The sequence below is a fragment of the Phaseolus vulgaris genome, chromosome 7 (genome assembly GCF_051622355.1).
Source record: "Phaseolus vulgaris cultivar YP4 chromosome 7, ASM5162235v1, whole genome shotgun sequence".
NCBI classification, from domain to species: domain Eukaryota; kingdom Viridiplantae; phylum Streptophyta; class Magnoliopsida; order Fabales; family Fabaceae; genus Phaseolus; species Phaseolus vulgaris.
Genome location: NC_143504.1, coordinates 3030642 through 3050798, shown reverse-complemented (window position 1 = coordinate 3050798; position 20157 = coordinate 3030642). Strand labels below are relative to the sequence as shown.

The window sequence follows — 20157 nt, the reverse complement described above, 5'->3', positions numbered from 1 at the left end:
GAAGGATGAGGATTGAAGGAAGAGGGGAACAGTGGTAGCTTTCAACATATATATGCTTAGAAAAAAGAATCAAAAATTTATTTTATGGTGAAAATTATTCCAGACTTCAGATTAGAAAATTTCAACAAACCTTTATTATGAGAAAGTGACAATACCAGACTTGTTGATTGAAGAGAGATCAGAGATTTAAGAGTTTCAGAGCAATTACCAAACACTTTTCTAACAAGTTACTGTCAACCATTTTAGTTACAGGATTTCTTGGCCTAGCGAGATCTACACAAGGTTAGTATAATTTGTTTTCCAAGATCTTGAACCAAAATTGTCTAGATCTAAGAAATTGAAAACTGGTAGATAGTTTGTTACAGAGTTCTGAGCAAACAGCAATAATAAATGATTTAAAATTGGAAGTTAGATGAAAATGATGAGATGAAAGAGGAGAGAAAAGATTACCAGATGAGATGAGATGAGAAGAAGAAGCAGCAGAAAGAAAAGGAAGGGGAAGAAAAAGAGGAAAAGAGTGGTATGGGAGGTGTAGGGAAGAAACACCATAAGATAAGGTTTACTTCCCAATCCCCCCACACCCATATCTTCCCCAATTCTCTCTCCCTATTCCTCTCTTTCTCTATCTCTCTCAACGATTCTTCAATCTTTCTTTCTCTTTTTCCGTTTCAATGGCTTCTATCAAATGAAATTAAAAGAGCCTCTCAATAATAATTCTGATACAGAAACAGTTTTTTAATAATGATGATGATGATGCGAGAAGAAAAGAGGAATAAAAAATTGTGAGCATGATGGAACTCGTGACACAGGATAAGGACAAAAGTTGTCGGCAGAGGATATAGTCTCTTTATCATTTTTATTTCTTTTAACGTCGCCACTACTAAATTTATAACTGCTTTTTTTTATCATATAATATTTTAAATATTTTTGCTCCTTTTCATTATACAATTTTAATATTTTATTTTTAAATTAAAATTTTATATCTAGAAGATCTATAATTTCAACTCAGTTTTCAATTTACTTATTTTTTGTTTTGATGCAATTAAATTTTAGTCTGACACGTTCACGTAAGATATCGTGAAAATTATTTAATTAATAATATATAATACTAAAAAAATTATTAAATAAAGACAGTGAGAAAGTAAGAGAGAGAAAGAGAGTGTCGAAAACGCGTGAATGTCACGTGACTGAGTGAATGACACTTTACTGAATTTGCGGTAATAAGACAGAAGACGCATCAATCTCGATGCCGTTCTTCCCTCTCTGATACCATCTTCTTCAATGCAACTTTTTCTTTCTTTTCTTTCTTTTATATAAAACCTCACTAAATTAGGTTTTAATTGTCTCAATTATGATGCCTTCAATTAGGTTTTAGGACCCACCTTCACTTTATTATTCTTAATTCATACATTTTTTTATCATAATTCTCATAACTATATCTTTCTCATTATGGTATTAGGGTCAATAATCTAACCTTCTCAAGATATTCATTCATATTTTTCTATAAATTTTGTTTTATATTTAATTACGCACACTCCAACTAAACAATTTTAAAGTGTCAATTTTAAAAAATAAACATATTTGGAAAAGTTAATATGAATAATAAAAATATTTTCTGGATTTATTTTTAATTTATAGTCATAAAATAAAATGAAGTTTTTCCATTTTTCACTTAATTTTAAATTTTTTAATTGTCTTAACTTTTAATCTTCAATCCATACTCATACTTTTGAAAATTAAAATGTATACTTTTATTTTTGCTCATATTTACATTCTTCGCGTTTACAAGTCAATCTTCTGAACATATTTTTTTTTCATTCAATTTGCCTCTTATTTTATTAAATCTTCCATTTTTTCTTATTAATCTCCTTTGTCAGCTTCAAAACTTTGTCTTCAATTATATAAACTTCAATCCTATATTAAAAAGGTATACATAAATTTAAAAATTAAGAAATGGATTAAAAGACTGTTTTATTTGGCCTCTTGGAATAAGCATCTTCACACCTCATTTATGATTTAAATATTAATTAACAAGATATCAATTTATCATTTCTATCCAACAATCCAAAAGTTTAGCCCTCCATCAATTATAAACTTGTTTTTATATTTTCTAATATCGGAATCGATTGAACAAAAGATATCATTTAATGTATAATTAATCTTATTATTTTGAAAAGTAATCGCTTAACAATTTTCAAAATAATTTAAAAAAAAATAGTATTAGTGATTTCTGTAGTAGACAGTTATTACTTCTTCAATTCTTATGCGTTTTCTGCTTAGCTTGATTTATAATTCCACATAATGTGTTAATATTTATTTATTTATTCATTTCGTTTTAATATAATTCAGATAAAACCTATCTTCAATATTTTACAGTGTACTCATAATTTTGAAGTTCCAAACAGAAAACAGTTATGGCATAAATCAGTGTTCATATTCTGAAACAAGCTTATAACTTGGTAATCCGTTGAAAATGCACAGTAAAATTAGTTTGAATTGGTCCATGTTCATATGTGCTCATGGATCTACAAATGAATCCAAGATTCAACTGGATCCAGTTAATTAGCTTCTCTCTTTAAACCTGTTCATGCATCAGAAAGAACACATGCATCTGCTAGAAATAGTTCATATAATCTGTTAAACCTTGAAGATGTAGAAGAACAAAAAAGAAGAAACAGTGAGATGATAGAGAGATTAAGGTTGGTAAAAGCAGAGATCTGAAGAAAACAGAGCTTACCAGGGAGAGAGGGAGAAAGAAGGAAGAGAAGGTGAGAGGAGAGTGGAAAGAGAGGAAGCAAAGGAAATCATAGGAATGGGTGGAATCGGCAAAACAGAGTGAGAAATATTCATTCTCTTATGTTTTACCAACCCACCCATCTCCCATCACTTCCTTAAGCTCTTCTCCCTTTCCCTTTCTCTCTGTGTGAAATGAATCACCAAGTTGTTAGGTTAGGTTAACCACATCTAAATATATATTGATGTGTAGAGAAAGAAGATCATAGGAATAGGACTTGTGATGGACCTTACCCTACACTATTCTTTTATAAATATTAAGAAAATGATACTTTCAACACTGTATATAACTTTTGATATAATAGATTTTAAAATAAATATATATATAAAAATAAATTTAAAATTAAATAATATGAAGACTATAAAATAAATATTAAAAATAATAATATTGGTTCACTATATATTATTACCCTTATTATTATTACTCACACCAACCCTGACACACGACTATGTCTTTATGTCTTTATCTTATCAACTAGAAGAATCTTATCAACTTTGGATTTTCTCTACGCAACTGCACCAAACCTTCAACTTTTTACATGTCAAAACTCAATTTCAACCATTAGATCATGAATGCATGGCCAGATATCATGTACTCCACCACACCACCAAGTCAAATAAAATAAACAGATATATTGATATCTGATTCGGTTTTTGCAGGTTAAGTTATCAGTGACAATGTATCTTCAGTTTTACATAAACGACAATGGTGACAAAGTTTACACCACTAAGGTCAGTTTTGTATTTGGTTCTTGTAACTGTTTGGAGAAATGGGGCCAGGCACGCTCGGTTGACGTAATGAGATTGCTGACGTGTCGATCTTCTTCTACTTCGGTCGGTCGTTCCTTTTTGGTGTCTCCTTCAGTTGGTCGTTCCTTCTTGGTGTCTCCTTCGGTCGGGCGGCGGAGGGTACCTGTGAAGGCACTCCGACGCTCAAGTATGAGATTCTAAGCGCGGTTTCGTAAGTGAATGAAACGTACCTTTCTCTGACTTGAGCACAGTATTTATAGGATTGCCTAATGGGCTTTCTATCCCTTGGGCTCAGGGTGATTATGGATATGTCTTGCCAGTCGTGCTCCGGAATACCCGGGGAACATATCTTCTTTAACCGCATATTCCTTATTCTTCGGAGGTGTATCTTAACCACCTTAGCTTGTCACATAAATGCCCTTACATTTACTGTGCACACGGTCGGTCGGTGCCTACCGGTACACTTGCCCCCCAGGCTCGAGGTGAATAAAAGCCGAAGAGTCGTAATGATTGTTGTGCCTTTCGAGGTGTCAGACATTAAATTTAATGGAATGACGGGACGTTCGCATTAGCGAAGAATATTTTCGGTTAGGCATCGGACAAGCGATCTGCCTGCGTGGAGCACCCCTGGAGGACGTCCGGTACGACATAGAAAAAATAGGTAGTTGATGGAAAGCTGGTGCCGGCCAACCCCGATGATAATTTAGATGAGGAGGCCGAGGCGGAGACCCCTGGCCCACAGCCGGACGCCTCTTTTGAAAAGTTAATGAACAATGTGGCATAGAAAATTGCTGGACCCGACATGTGGGCAATACACACTTGCATTTTGAATTTTATAATTTCAGCTAATATTTGTAGTGCGTAGGCCGAACGATAATTTCTAAACGTGGTTTGATTTATATAAGTAATGATTTACGAATTCGGGTGCCGAACGAGGCATAGGTAATTTCGATTTTGGAAAGAATAAGGTAATGCGGATGTCGAACGAGGCACAAATAATTCCAATTATGGTATAATAAGATAATTCGGGTGTCGAACGAGGAATAGATAATTCTGCTTACATTAAAGTAATAAGATAATTTTGATGCCGAACGAGGCATAGATAATTCTGATTACGTTAAAGTAATAAGATAATTCTGATGCCGGACGAGGCATAAATAATTCTGATTACGTTAAAGTAATAAGATAATTCGGGTGCCGAACGAGGCATAGATAATTCTGATTACATTAGAGTAATAAGATAATTTTGATGCCGAACGAGGCATAGATAATTCCGATTACGTTAAAGTAATAAGATAATTCTGATGCCGGACGAGGCATAAATAATTATGATTACGTTGAAGTAATAAGATAATTCGGGTGCCGAACGAGGCATAGATAATTCTGACTACATTAAAGTAATAAGATAATTCTGATGCCGAACAAGGCTTAAATAATTCCGAATACGTTAAAGTAATAAGATAATTCTGATGACGAACGAGGCATAAATAATTCTGATTACATTAAAGTAATAAGATAATTCTTATGCCGAACGAGGCATAAATAATTCTGATTACATTACATTAAAGTAATAAGATAATTCTGATGCCGAACGAGGCATAGATAATTCTGACTACATTAAGTAATAAGATAATTCCGATGCCGAACGAGGCATAAATAATTCTGATTACATTACATTAAAGTAATAAAATAATTCTGATGCCGAACGAGGCATAAATAATTCTGATTACATTAAAGTAATAAGATAATTTTGACGCCGAACGAGGCATAAATAATTTCGATTACATTAAAGTAATAAGATAATTCTGATGCCGAACGAGGCATAAATAATTCTGATTACATTAAAGTAATTAGATAATTCTGATGCCGAACGAGGCATAAATAATTCTGATTACATTAAAGTAATAAGATAATTCTGATGCCGAATTCTGATGTCGAACGAGGCATAAATAATTCTGATTACATTAAAGTAATAAGATAATTATCATGCCGAACGAGACATAAATAATTCTGATTACATTAAAGTAATAAGATAATTCTGATGCCGAACGAGGCATAAATAATTCTGATTACATTAAAGTAATAAGATAATTCTGATGTCGAATGTGACATAAATAATTCTGATTACATTACATTAAAGTAAGATAATTCTAATGCCGAACGAGGCATAAATAATTCTGTTTACATTAAAGTAATAAGATAATTCTGATGCCGAACGAGGCATAAATAATTCTGATTACATTAAAGTAATAAGATAATTCTGATGCCGAATTCTGATGTCGAACGAGGCATAAATAATTCTGATTACATTAAAGTAATAAGATAATTCTGATGCCGAACGAGACATAAATAATTCTGATTACATTAAAGTAATAAGATAATTCTGACGCCCAATGAGGCATAAATAATTCTGATTACATTAAAGTAATAAGATAATTATGATGCCGAACGAGACATAAATAATTCTGATTACATTAATGTAATAAGATAATTCGGGTGCCGAACGAGGCATAGATAATTCTGATTACATTAGAGTAATAAGATAATTCTGATGCCGAACAAGGCATAAATAATTTCGATTACGTTAAAGTAATAAGATAATTCTGATGACGAACGAGGCATAAATAATTCTGATTACATTAAAGTAATAAGATAATCCTGATGCCGAACGAGGCATAAATAATTCTGATTACATTACATTAAAGTAATAAGATAATTCTGATGCCGAACGAGGCATAGATAATTCTGATTACATTAAAGTAATAAGATAATTCTGATGCCGAACGAGTCATAAATAATTCTGATTACATTACATTAAAGTAATAAGATAATTCTGATGCGGAACGAGGCATAAATAATTCTGATTACATTAAAGTAATAAGATAATTCTAATGCCGAACGAGGCATAAATAATTCTGATTACGATAGTAATAATGCGAATGCCGAACGAGGCATAAATTGAGAGTAATAAAAGGAATAGAGGACTTGGATTTTGATTTATAGTGCCTCGTTAAAACCTTCTCGGTCGTAAACCCTCCTTAGGGAAAAACCGACTGAGTGAGGAGAGACATGGAGGACATGTGATGCGGTCGGCTGGTGGCATACTGAGTAGAGAATTTTACGGCTAAGACGTCGAAGTCGTCAATGGAATTCGGAGACAGCTCTGTAAACCAAGTAAGAGGTTCTCCCTGGAGCGACGTGGGGAATACTTTACACCACACATTGTTATCTGTGGTATACAAAGTCATTTGCGTCTTGTAAACATTTAAATGCTCGTCCGGGTCGGTCGAGCCGTCATAGAGTTTAATGGCGAGGCCTCTCCATTTGTCAGGAAGTGGTGTGGTGATGATTTCGTCTGTAAAAGGATGACCCCTTTTACTTGACTTTCTTTCGACTGTTCCAGCTCTGGAAGCAGGATTGGTATGGGATTGGCATTCTCGTTCGGGATTATCGACCTGTCGCTGGAGTCGCGCATTCTGCTCTCTCAATAAGGCGATTTCTTCCTCTTGGCGGTGTCTATCCTCTTCGTGTTGACGACGGTCTTCCATCCCCTTTTGCCGCAGTTCCTCCATCTGAGTTTGGAGGGTTTGAATCATAGTCATCTGTTCTGCCATAGCGTCGTTGTTGTCCCTTGTTGCAACCATTATAGCTTTAAAAATTGAAATCTTGCCTCGGCCCCACGGTGGGCGCCAATTGTACCTGTTTGGAGAAATGGGGCCCAGGCACGGTCGGTTGACGTAATGAGATTGTTGACGTGTCGATCTTCTTTTCCTTCGGTCGGTCGTTCCCTCAGTTGGTTGTTCCTTTTTGGTGTCTCCTTCAGTTGGTCGTTCCCCGGGGAACATATCTTCTTTAAACGCATATTCCTTATTCTTCGGAGGTGCATTCGGTCACGTGCAAGTATTGCCCGACGCCCGCTTGCTCGATTAACATCGCAAGTGCCGGCCGATAGCCAACCAAACTTGCTCGATGACATTGCAAGTATTGCCCAACGCCCGCTTGCTCGATTAAACATCGCAAGTGCCGGCCAACCACCCACCAAACTTGCTCGATGACATTGCAAGTACTTGCCGAACGCCGGCTTGCTCGATTAACATCGCAAGTGCCGGCCGCCCTTTCCCGCTTGCTCGAGTAACATCGCAAGTGCCGGCCGCTCATGCCCGCTTGCTCGATTAACATTGCAAGTGCCGGCCGCCCTACTCCCGCTTGCTCGATTAACATCTCCCAGAAAGCAACATGATTCACTTCCGGATTGATGAATCCATAACACACTCCCAGATCTCGAATTCAAATAACAGGTGAAGGTCAGTTTCGGAATTTACAAAATTATGGGGGTGCAGGAAGAAACTACCTTCCATATTAGCAAAATGGCCCATAACCAATAAAAAGGGCCTTAACCTAAATGAAAGGCCCATTCTCGTTGAACCAAAGCAACTTCTGTAGACCAGAAAACCTTAAAACCCTTTCCTCGCCTCCACCGCAGGTTTATTTCTTTACGTTCGGCTGAGTTTATTTTTGTTGCTGTTCATTCTCGATCAGGTATGTTTCTGATAACCCTAGACTGATTGTTGTTTCCAATTTCTGTTATCAACACGTGCTATGGTTTCTAGCTTTATTGTTATCTGATTCGGTTTTTGCAGGTTAAGTTATCAGTGACAATGTATCTTCAGTTTTACATAAACGACAATGGTGACAAAGTCTACACCACTAAGGTAAGTTTTGTATTTGGTTCTGAAGTTTGTATTTATCAAACATTCAATAATGGAGCGACATTATTTATTCTCTCGTGTTTCTTTAACCCTCTTGACTCAATCTGAAATGAATCATTGAAAGGCTGTTTCAGCCCTAGCTCAGTTTAACGCACTGGTTCTTTTCCTACGTTTTAATTTCTTCGTGTTATGATTTCCTGTAATAAAATTGCATCCTCACGGGTTATTGGCAACAAGCCAAAATCTTGGTGGTTATCACTGCTTTGAAGTGTGTTGTTTTTCTTCTTTGCAGAAAGAGTCGCCGGTAGGGCTAGCTACACAATCTGCCCATCCAGGTATTTTGCTCTGCTTACTGCAGTTTCTTGACATATATGAGTTTTTTCAAATTATGCTATAATAATTGCTTGTGAATTCAAAAGAAAACCTTTTGTCCTTCTCTGTGCAATTTCTGTGTTGATACTAAAATGCACTGTGGACCGTAACATTGTTATAGTTTGTATTTTTTTATTTGGGGGCTTTTTTTTCACTTCTCTTCTATTTGCGTAGATAATTTTCTGAAACGGGTTGGCTTGGATTGTATGGATTAATGGGTTTATTATTCTCATTGAAAATTGGGGTTGTACCTAGGGCATTTGACAGTTTGTGTTTTAATTTTAGAGGATCTGCTCTGTCAACAACGACAGAAAAAGGGTTTTTGGCATTGCATTCAATCTGTGTTTCTTTGTGTTTATTAAAGAAATGCTAGAGTTTTCTCTGGCAGCCCGTCTTCTAGAGTTTAGTTGTGAAATTGGGATCAAGACTTTTCTTGGTTGTTTGGTAATTGCCTTTTTAGAGGCCGTCTTTGTCAAATTCTTAGCGAGATTGGCATTCTTTGCTGCTTGATTTTGATCCTGGTTTTCTTTTGTCCCCTTTTGGTCTTTTTTCCCTGAAGGATTTTTGGTCTTTATAAGGGAAAAAAGTTAAAGGTGGAAAAAAAGTAACACCATCAGCCTCGTCGTTTTTCCGAAAGTGCCGAGTCATCATCTTGATATGCATGTTGGATGTAACATTGGATGAAAGTCATTGACTGAGAAACATATCATTGTGGCTGTTTGATTAAGAACTTCTGTAGTGTGGAACTTGGTAGCATAGGGCTAATTTACTACAAAAAATTGTTTTCTATTTTGATTTATGTTTGTTAATTTTATTTAAAAAAGCCACCTACTACTTTCTTTCCTATTTTCAGCAGTAACAACTTATTATTTTCATTGCTCACTGTATAATATTTTAAAGATCTGCTTTTTGCACAGTTTGGATTTTGTCATTGGCATAAGGCATACTAGTCACTCTCAAATACATGTGAAATGTTATTTATAAATTATAATTCTCTCCATTTTCTGTACCTGTTTATGATTTTTGTGGTTTTCCCAAAATGCAGCTCGGTTTTCACCCGATGATAAATATTCGAGGCAGAGAGTTCTTCTGAAGAAGCGTTTTGGATTGTTACCAACCCAGCAGGCACCTCTAAAGTACTGACTGATTTTGAAGCTCCAATTTTTAAGTGTCTTTTCTGTGCTTGGCTGTGTTTTGTGAACTAGTGTAGTGCCGATACCTGGTGCCTAGTGATTGAGCCATTTATATTGTTTTGAACCAATTACGTCAAATATGGCTCACTTATTACTTACTGTATTAGAATGAAGTTTCCAATGTTGAAATGCACTAAAGGATTTTGAGTTCGGTTGCAGTCAATTTAATATTGTGAAACAAATAATTTGTCTCAACGCATGGGGTGGTTGCCAGCTTTCAAAACGAGATAAAAGTGCAGCTAGATGAAACCAGCTACATGAATCAACAAAGAATGAATGAAATTTTTATCTGTGCAAATATGTTTACACGTATTTTCCTTTTCCCAATTAAGAAACGTAAGAGAAAGAACTTAGTTATCATTAACACAGGTAATTTGATGGAGATAAATGAATTATAAAAACAGATATTAATGTATGTCAAGGGACTATAATACTTTTAAAAAAATTAATCTATACGTTGATGATACAATGAGAACGTGATAAGTTATATTTTAAGTTTAATTTATATTTTCTTAACCAATTATGAGGAAATAAGAAAATATAATTTTAATTATGTTTTATTTATGCAATTATTATTTTTATTTATGTAAGACTTAAATTATAATTAATATTTAAAAATATTTAAGTGGTAGTTATTTAGTTTTAATAAATAATATAATTTAAATTCATGGGTCATAATAGTTATAAATATAAATACAAATTCATTGCAAGTATTTGCCGAACGCCCGCTTGCTCGATTAACATCGCAAGTGCCGGCCGGGCGTCGGGCAATACTTGCAATGTAATCGTATTTGCCGAACGCCCGCTTGCTCGATTAACATCGCAAGTGCCGGCCGGGCGTCGGGCAATACTTGCAATGTAATCGAGCAAGTTTGGTGGGTGGTTGGCCGACACTTGCGATGTTTAATCGAGCAAGCGGGCGTTCAGAGATACACTGTCACTGATAACTTAACCTGCAAAAACCGAATCAGATAACAATAAGGCTTTGTTTGGATTAGAGAGTGTGAGAGAGTGGAAAGTTGAGGGTGTAGGGGAGTGGAAGTGTGAAGATTTGTGAAGAAAGTTGAGGATGTTTGGATTGAGGTATGTTAGAGTGGATGTGTAAGGAAAGTTTATTGAAATATGTGAGTGATGTGATGGTTGTAAGGATATTTTGAATTATTTTTAATTATGTAAATTGTAAGATTACAAATTTACCCTTCTATATAAAAAGAAGAAGAAATAAATGATAATTAATTTTTTACACATTATATTTAATTAAAAGAAATTCAAGTTTTAATTATAAATAAATAAATAAATAATTTAAAATTCAAAGAAATTAATTAATAATTTTTTATATTTAAATATATTTTTATTATTTTCCATTTTATTAATTTAAATTAATTTTTTTAATTAAGTTAATTTATTTAGATAATTTTAATATTATTTATGTTTCTTGTATATAAAATAAGAATAAATAATTATTAATTTTGTGCATATTTTAGTTAATTAAAATAATTTAAAGTTTTATTTATAAATAAAATAAAATAAATGTAAAATTTAAAGAAATAATTAAATATAATTTTAAATATAAGTATAATTTTATCATTTTCTATTTTATTAATTTAAATTAATTTTGTTATTTAAGTTAATTTATTTAGATAGTTTTAATATTATTTATAATTCTTTAAATTATGTTATATATATATATATACAAAATTATTATTAATAATAATTTTCATTATTATTATTAACAAAATTAATATATTTTAAAAAATAGTTGTCAAAATATATAATATAAAATTAATTTTTAAATTATAAGGATGATATAAGAATATAAAGGGGTGCAGGAAGAAACAAAGTAATGTTTTTTTAAAAGTTGAAACCCATAGTGGAAAAAAATGAAGCCCAAGTTAATATGAAAACCTAAATCTGAAGCACAATGCAAGAGAAGAGACACTGAGAAGAGAAGCCGCAGAGGAAGAGGAAGAAGAAGAAGCATGGGGCGCGATGGTAATGGCAGTTTACACTGTGGAAGATGAAAAAAATAAGGGCACAATAGTATTTCACTAATCTGACGTGGCTTTCCTCTCTAACCACTCTACTTTCTCTTCATATTTGGGAGGATCCGAAAATCACCCATGTTTCCACTCAATCTCACCCTCACCTTCACTCTCTCACGGAACCAAACGGGGGTGGCACTCTTAAATCCGTCTGCGCTACAGTGCCACCCCTTGATCCAAACAGGCACTAAATTTAGCATTTTTTTATCGAAAATAAAAACAAATTAATAAAAATATTTAAGAGATACTTTAATTTTTTTATTAAAAAGTAATTATTAGAGCACATGTATTTAAATAACCATCTATATATATATCACCCTTAAGTAAATAACTAATCCAAAAAGTAAGAAGATAAAAAACACTTGGCAACACAACAAGAATAGCTTTGGTTCATATCATTGTTCTTGAAACATAGAGACAAGCCAAACAAATATAGCTTTGGTTCATATATTAGTATACATTTACTTTTTCATTTGGAGATGTAACAATATTACATATTTGTGCAGAAACTGTATAAAAGGCCTCCAAATTCAGCAAGGTGTTATAAACCCTCTACCGTCTTCTGCAACAGTGGGTAATTTCAACCAAAAAGCTTCCTTTTGCACCCCATAAAAACAACTAAACACAAACTTGTTTTCAGAAAAATTATCAGTGACTGCAACTGTATTCATAACTAAACTTGACAAATGATATACAGTTGATATACCCATATGAGGACTCTCTATGGAGCATGTAAACGTGAGAGGTATATATGCTTTAATAATACCAGAGAGTGTTCCAAAGTTGCAGCATGACACCCAAATTTTCACTTTCAACAATTTTATAAATTTAATTGGTATTGCTACCAAATTTATAATCTAAATAATTGGTAGTTAAAATCTTGGTAGCTATTTAGATAACAATTTAGAAATTATTTAACAATAATATAAACTAATTTAGAAACTAAAAAAAATTTAGTCTCTAAAATAGTCTCTAATTTAGTCACTATAGTAACTAATTATTTTTTGTTTCTAAAATTAGTTTTTATTTCATGATTTTCTTGTAGTGTATATCTAGTTCATTTGCCTATCTCTAAAATGTAAAGACAATGCCCTCGACTCAATTTTATCTGTGGAGGACCTTGTTTAATAAGATAACAACCAAGTAGAACTGAACAAAAAGGAAGTTATATCGAGAGATATATTATGTCCTCTATGTGGGAGGGAGAAAGAGTCAACTTCACACATCCTCATTGCATGTAATGTTTAAATGCAGTATAGAATATGTGTAATAGTTGGCTTGGAGTTAGTATGGTGAACCACAATGTATTAGTTAATCATTTTGATCAATTTTACTATCTTTGCTTTAACAAAGAGTATAACAAGTTGTAGAAAAGTTTGTGGATTTATGTAATTTGGTGCATCTGGAAGCATAAGAATAAGACTATTAATCAAGCAAAGATTGATGTTGAGAAAATTCTTACCTTGACACAAGTACAATCTGGATTTTACATAAAGTAAAGAAAATCAACTTTTCTTTCTCTAATTAGATTTTATGCCTTTTAATTTGCATTATTATAGCAACTAAAGAATTTTTTCGGTCTAAAAGCTTGACTTGCTTTTTCTTTGTTCTGCTTTTTTGTTTGGTATTGTTGGTCTTGAGTTTTAAAATTTGTTGGATTCCTTATAGCATAAAGGTGTTGTTATTTTTTTTTTTTTTTAAGATGGCTGTGAGGTGTGGGAGGTATGGTGTTTTTGGTATAGGCTAACAAGGAAAATGGAAGGCTGGATTGACTCTGGAATTGATATGTTGCATTGTTAGTTTGGTGAATGCACATGCTCAAGCAGTAGCAGCAAGGAGATATCTATGGTGGATGTGTGATTTGCTATCAATAGAATGGAAGCTACATTATGCAGCAGTTTCAGAATTATATTAAGGAATTGAAGCAAAGGAAGGAATGAAGATGCAGATTTGCTAAAGTGAAGGAGTGCAGTAGCAGTAGCTCCTGGGATGAAGGTTTTGTGTAGAATAATCATTATGTGATAGGTTTTTTTGCTTCTTGTTTTGTTTGGGTCTGCTAACTATATTGATGTTGTAATGATTTTATAGAATATTTGTTAGTTAGTAGGCGAGGTGTATAGGTTATCCTAATGATTCTTGTATAAGAATTAACATCCTGCTGAAATGTTTCTTTTAATTTATTAACTTTTTACTAAAAAAAATTCATAGTTTAGATAATTGAATAAGTTTTTAGAGAAATATTGCATATCAATATATATATATATATATATATAGATGGATAAAGACTTACAATGCTCTTCATAAAACTTTGTAAGGCTAAGAAGATCTTTGTTGATAAAACAAAGACTCAAAACATCTTAATAACGTTTTTACACAATGGAACCTCTACTTTCTTGATTAAAGAGTTTTATATAGGCCCTAGAAATGTAGTAGTTGAGGATATGTTTCTGGACAATTTTTATCCTGTTGTAGAAATTGATTGTGTAACCTTTCTAATTTCATATGAACTCCATTCAGCAATAATTATAAACTACAATCTTGTTATCAGTTATTGTTATATGCATTGTTGTCTATTAAGTTGTACTTAAATAATATGTGTTTAATGTGCACTCACATGAATGACTATTACTTAATGCAGAAACTATTGTAAAGGGGGTTAGTTAATTATCGCATATGCTAAACAGAGTAATAAACATTTTTATTAAAAGATATAATATAAATATATTATTAGTATTAAATGCTATATTTTAATAAAAAATGTTTTAATTTATTATATTATCTTAACAATAATGGTTAACAAAATCAAAATATTATTTGTCTAAAATGGTCACCCACCAGTTATATTCTACATCATGCATAAATGTAGCGCTCAAAATTGTTGAAATGGCAAATAGTTGAACTGGCTCAGTGAATTATTTTTTTTCACACTGATTATTAATTTCTTTAAGTGCATTATACACTTTTAAGAATTCAAATCCATATAGGAAATATGGTAAAAGTTAGTTTGATGTTACATATACAAGAATCAAATATAAAACACTTATAACGCTTATTTGTTCTTTTAAAAAACTAGTGATATCAAAGTGATCCTTAATTTATTTTATGAAGGACATCAAATTAGGCATAATAAATAAGAAATTCTGGACAAAGTTAGATCGCTCTTGAACGAATTTATCTTACAAGGGCCAAATCACTATTTTAAAATGTCTTTAAATAATAAAATTAAGAAATACTTAAAATTACAGACACATAAATACATACGTATAAAATGATTTAGGTTGGCAAAATAAAATGTTTTAAGTTTTATCTACAGTAAAAAGTGAATCACATCAATTTCATTGAATAGTTTATGGTGTGAATTTTTGAAGGATTGAGCGGTGTGAGATAATTGGGAGGCCGAATAAACGTGAGATGTCCTAATAACTTAATTAGACACATTTGTTTGGCGGGAGAAGGGTGGAGTGACTGAGAGCATATTACTATACTTGAGCCAAGGCCTAAGGAATCTTGGGCTAAATCAATTAAAGGAAAATATTGGCGAGAGACACAGATATTACTACCAAATTTGTTTTATTTTGTTTTGTTTTAAGGGCTGATTTGGTAACCTAAGGAGAGAGGGATTTACTTGATAAGCAAACGGAAGTGAAATATATACTGGTATTAAAAGAAATAGACTACACTAGAAATATATTACAGCCGCGACGAGAAATTGCTTTCTTTGCAAAGTATCAAATGGTATCATTGCAAAAGCACTAAAAAAACAAAAAGAAAAAGTAGTATCGTTACAAAGAATACTTTCTATTGGTTGGTTGGATCGGAATGTAACTTCCAAAAATCAAAATGTGACGGGAAGAAAAAAAGAAAGACACGACGACTACTGACCACATTCTCCCCAACAATCCTGCTCCAGATCTCATATTGCGCCAAACCTCCTATTTTGTATTTGTATTTTACCCTTACTTTTCCAATTCATTAGAAAAGTAATATTATTTTTTAGGTGGTGGTTCCATGTTTGTAATTACACAATGAAGAATATTATGTACCATTTACGTTTACTCCAGCAGACCGACTCTTATCTTTCCAGCTTCATTGTTCTGGGCTTAGGCTGTGATACGACAGCTTTCTCTTGTTCAGTGAGTGCATGGCGGAAATGGCATCTATGGCCATATGGGCACACAACACCAGCAAGGACCATCCTGCAGACCTCAGTTTTGTAGCGTGGGTGGCGGATGACTGGGCGAAGCTCCCCAATACCGTGAGCAAATTGGCAGTGGTCTCCGTATGGGCATGTACCAGTTTCCTGCCACTTGTTACATAGCTCAGTTTTGAACATCCCTTGGTTATACACTACCATTTCCATAGGCTCTTCCTCTTTCTGCCCTCCACGCACATATACCTTCTGCTGTATTATACCATGACAACATATGCAAAAATTTCAACAACAATCAAATATCATAAATAACAACAGTAGTAATAAAAAATAACCTCCTTCCTCTTTTTTAGGTTGCCAACAATCTACTCTAGATAAGTTAGATTCGTAATTTTTTTGTCAATAAACATGGAATATATTTAAGATTTTATAACAATTCATACATACTATGCTCAACCAATTAAACTGACTTTTTTTTAACTTAGGTATCACCCTCTAAATAAGGGTGAACTAGGCTCTCTTAATTTAGATGTCATCCTTTAAACGACGAGCATAAGTGTAAGAGAGGAAAAGATATAATGTGAATTCAGACAAAAATTAATTAAAGTTTGTCAAATATGGTAATCTAGATTATATGTCCAATTATGCACTTATGTGCAAAGTGCACAAGCTAGTTTATACTTTCCACACACTCTAATTACCTCAATTACTAAAATGACTTATTTATCTTTTTTGCTGACGATAAAAATTTCCATCATATAATAAATAAAATATATTTGCATCAGCTTTACTCTACAATTAAAAATGATAATGTCATGTAACACTATTTCGAAATTGTTGTTTGTAGATATTAAAACGCTGAACATACCCAACCATTAGCAGCTAGCAGCAGAATGACAGATCTAACATGACCATAAATATTTTGAAATCTAGACATGAATGAAAAATATTTAGTGGACTTGCATGGTATGCTAACAGTCTTGCTAATTTCTATATGGCTCCTTATCAAAAGTAATCTTACTTAACTAGGACATGATACCCAAGCAAGAAAAGGAAACAACGGGAAAAGCTAGAACCCCACCTAACGACCCTAAAGCCCAGCTTATGCTAGCCACCATCCACCAAACAGGTTACAACTGTCACAGCAAGGCTTGGGCTACTTCTTTTATACCATAAGAGCAACTTGAGCTGATGGGTCCTGTGAACCCGATTGCTAACTAGAGTTGCACACTTCCAAAAAAAGCACACGCAAATGAAAACAACAACCAGAAACTACTCCATTCTTTGCAGCTACCACCAGGTAATGACATAGACAAGCAAGGTTTTACTTCTTTTCAAAGGAAAATAATTAGCAACTAACAAGCACGTCAAAGTACGGTAACTAACGATAAACGCAATAATCACACCTCAAAACAAACAATAATAATAATAATTTTAAAAGGCCCAAGCATATATAGCTAGTTAAGAACGTGTGTCCTTACAACGGCTTCAGGTGGAGTTGCGGTGGCGCGTGGGCGAGTGGCGCCTTTATTGCGAGTTGCATTATTATTGGTGGCAAGAGCAGCAGACTGAGCCATCTTCAAGTAGCCATTGGACCTCACAGATATGCTCTTAGGGAGCGAGAACCTCTCAACTTCCACCACGTTATTTTCCATCACGCTCGTTGGACTCTCGTCCGAAACTTCCTGCAGGTCCTTGTTATTATTATTATTATTCATAATATTGTTGTGATTATGATTATTGTTGTTATTCCAATCGGCATAATTCTCTTTCCCTTCCCCAATGTGGAGGCTGCGGAAGCCATGCAAGACATCGAACAGCGTCGGTTGAGTCTGGCCGGAGGAGCCACTGCCGGCGGCGGCGAACTGACTCTCCAGCGAAGCCTGAATGACGAGGTGCAGCTGCTTCTGCAGCTCCTTGTTTGCGGTGCGGAGCTGGCCGTTCTCCTGCCTCAGAGCATCCACCTCTTTGGAAGTCTCCACCAGGCGATTCAGGCACATGCTTTGACGGTTCACCATGTCCTGGTGCTTCTGAATCACGCACGAGTCATACTGAGGTGTTGACTCGGAGTAAGGATACAGCGAAACGCCGCCGCCATTGCTGCAATTCGCGGAGAGCGAAGGAAGGTTATCGTTCGACAGAGCTGAGTACAGCGAACTGTAGCCTCCGTTTGACGGCATTTGACCAGAGGCAGCAACGGGGCCGAATCCGCCGTTGGAGGAGGGAGAGCAAGCGTCCTTATTAAGCATTTTTCTCGATTCTGCAAAATCAGACAAAGATAGTTATAGCTAAAAGAAATTTCGGAATCGCAAACGTGATGATCCATCATTAACCGAATCCTTTGATCGAGCATTACTTAATTCATATTTATATTAATTTGATAACCGGTTCATTAAAGAATCACAGTGCGCGATCGAAGAAAACGTCGAACTAAGGATTATTCAAGAAATGTGTTTGAAAAGATAAGTCGAACATGAAAATTACTTAATGTAATGCAGAGAGAAATTAGAATTGAATTAAAGAAGCTACTGTTCAATGAATAAACAGAGAATTTCTTGAAAATCACTGACCTCGCTGCTGGCTCTGAGCTTCTCTCTAGAGTGAGATGATTTTAGAAAGAGAAAGCGATTTGAGAGAGAGAGAGTGGTGGAAGAAGAGATTTTATAGTGGTAATGGTTGAGGCGAGTGTGTTTGGTGCCAGGGAAAGAAAGAAAGAAACCGTCTCTGACACACTTCCTAACAGAACGCTCTTTCGGAGCTTATTCAACTTTTATGCCATTCCCTAATTACCCCTACTCATTTCAAAAGATATGCTAAACCTTTTGAGGATTTTTTTGGTATTTTAAATTGGTGTGTTTCTTAAAACTAAATTTCATGCTTAAGCATTGGGCCATTGGCCATTCATATACTTTCTTTTTTAGTCCTAAGTAATATTAACGGAGTGACTTTTTAGTCTTATTAATAAGTTAAAAATTAAATTAAGTGCAATTAAAAAATGAAAATTCAGAGAAATTATATAAAAAAAATCTAAAAAAGGCTCATTTTAATTTTAATTTTTTTCTCATACAAAATGGTTATGGAGAAACGCAGTTTTTATCTTACTGTAGAAATTGATTTTGCAACGTTCTTAATTTCATCTAAACTCAATTCAGCAATATTTTATAAACTGCAATTTTGTTATCAATTACTGTTATATGCATTGTTGTCCATTCATTTGTACTTAAATAATATCCGTGTTTAATGTGAAAATCCATATGCACTCACATCAATAATTATTACTTAATGCAGAAACTATTGTGAGGGTGTTTGTTAACAATTGTATATGTCAAATAGCGTAATAAACATTTTTACTAAATGTTATATTTTAATATAAATATATTACTAATATAAAATTGGTGACAATAATAGACAATTTTTTTTATCAACAATAAATAAATAAAATAAAATAAAAATATTTTAAGAGTGTGTGATAAAAGTCAAACTGTTCAACACTTAACCGATAAAGAGTTTGTCAGACTCTATAATCACCAAATCAAATATCGGAAACACATATAGAAAATATACGGAAAGACCCTAACAAAGCACTCAAACTTCATTATCAGAAATCCCTAGTGTTGGAAGAATTTAAAGAAGGATAAAACGTTTTAGGTTTAATTTGTAGTAAAAAGTGAATGACATAAAATTGGTACATGGGGGGTCCATGTAGTATGATTTATTCTTCCTTATGAACATAGACATAAATAGAAATAATATTTGTTTGGTTCTAACAGAAAGATAATAAGAGGCGAAGATAGTTTAGAGGGCGTATTCAAGGTGCAGTTGCGGTTAGGGCAGCATTTGATTATATAATGCTTGAATTTGAAGTTAGTTTGAAGGAGGGTAGTGGGTGGTGGTGTAGGCTTGGTTTCCTACTTTCAAGTCATGAAGTGGATTAAGACAGTTTGAGATTGATTTAGAAAAGAAAAATAGGAGCCCATGATGGTCATTTCTATTTGGAATTGGAGGGAGAGGGTAGAGGGATTGCTTCTTTATCACATTTACAACAACCTCTTCCTCTAATCGCTACTCCATCAAAATCTGGTATCAAAATGTTTGTTGAATAAAATAACACTCATTTAAAATCCTCATGTTAATTTCTTTCTCAATGG

At 33.7% G+C, this 20157-nt stretch overlaps 2 protein-coding genes and 1 long non-coding RNA gene across 4 annotated transcripts; 1 reads left to right on the top strand and 2 right to left on the bottom strand.

Annotated features, from left to right (window-relative positions):
• Positions 1 to 2399: 2399 nt before the first annotated feature.
• On the bottom strand, positions 2400 to 3038 carry LOC137828564 (uncharacterized). Its single transcript, XR_011083910.2, has 2 exons — positions 2738 to 3038; positions 2400 to 2643 (listed from the first exon to the last, which is right to left on the bottom strand). It is a non-coding gene; the product is annotated as an uncharacterized LOC137828564 (long non-coding RNA).
• A 4911-nt stretch (positions 3039 to 7949) lies between these two features.
• On the top strand, positions 7950 to 9968 carry LOC137828822 (H/ACA ribonucleoprotein complex subunit 3-like protein). The gene is made up of 4 exons (XM_068635544.2): positions 7950 to 8082; positions 8184 to 8255; positions 8545 to 8587; positions 9670 to 9968. Exons 2-4 carry the CDS (start codon positions 8202 to 8204, stop codon positions 9765 to 9767), a joined length of 195 nt encoding a protein of 64 aa, XP_068491645.1. The 5' UTR covers positions 7950 to 8082; positions 8184 to 8201; the 3' UTR covers positions 9768 to 9968.
• Positions 9969 to 15549: 5581 nt separating this feature from the next.
• Positions 15550 to 18673, bottom strand: LOC137829525 (Zinc finger C-x8-C-x5-C-x3-H type family protein). 2 transcript variants are annotated; one of them, XM_068636343.2, is made up of 3 exons: positions 18580 to 18673; positions 17491 to 18269; positions 15550 to 16261 (listed from the first exon to the last, which is right to left on the bottom strand). In XM_068636343.2, the coding sequence occupies exons 2-3, from the start codon at positions 18256 to 18258 to the stop codon at positions 15932 to 15934; spliced, it is 1098 nt and encodes a 365-aa protein (XP_068492444.1). In that variant the 5' UTR covers positions 18259 to 18269; positions 18580 to 18673; the 3' UTR covers positions 15550 to 15931. The 2 variants fall into 2 exon arrangements, with proteins under 2 accessions (XP_068492444.1, XP_068492445.1); XM_068636344.2 differs by having other exon boundaries at positions 15911 to 16258.
• Between the last annotated feature and the right edge of the window lie 1484 nt (positions 18674 to 20157).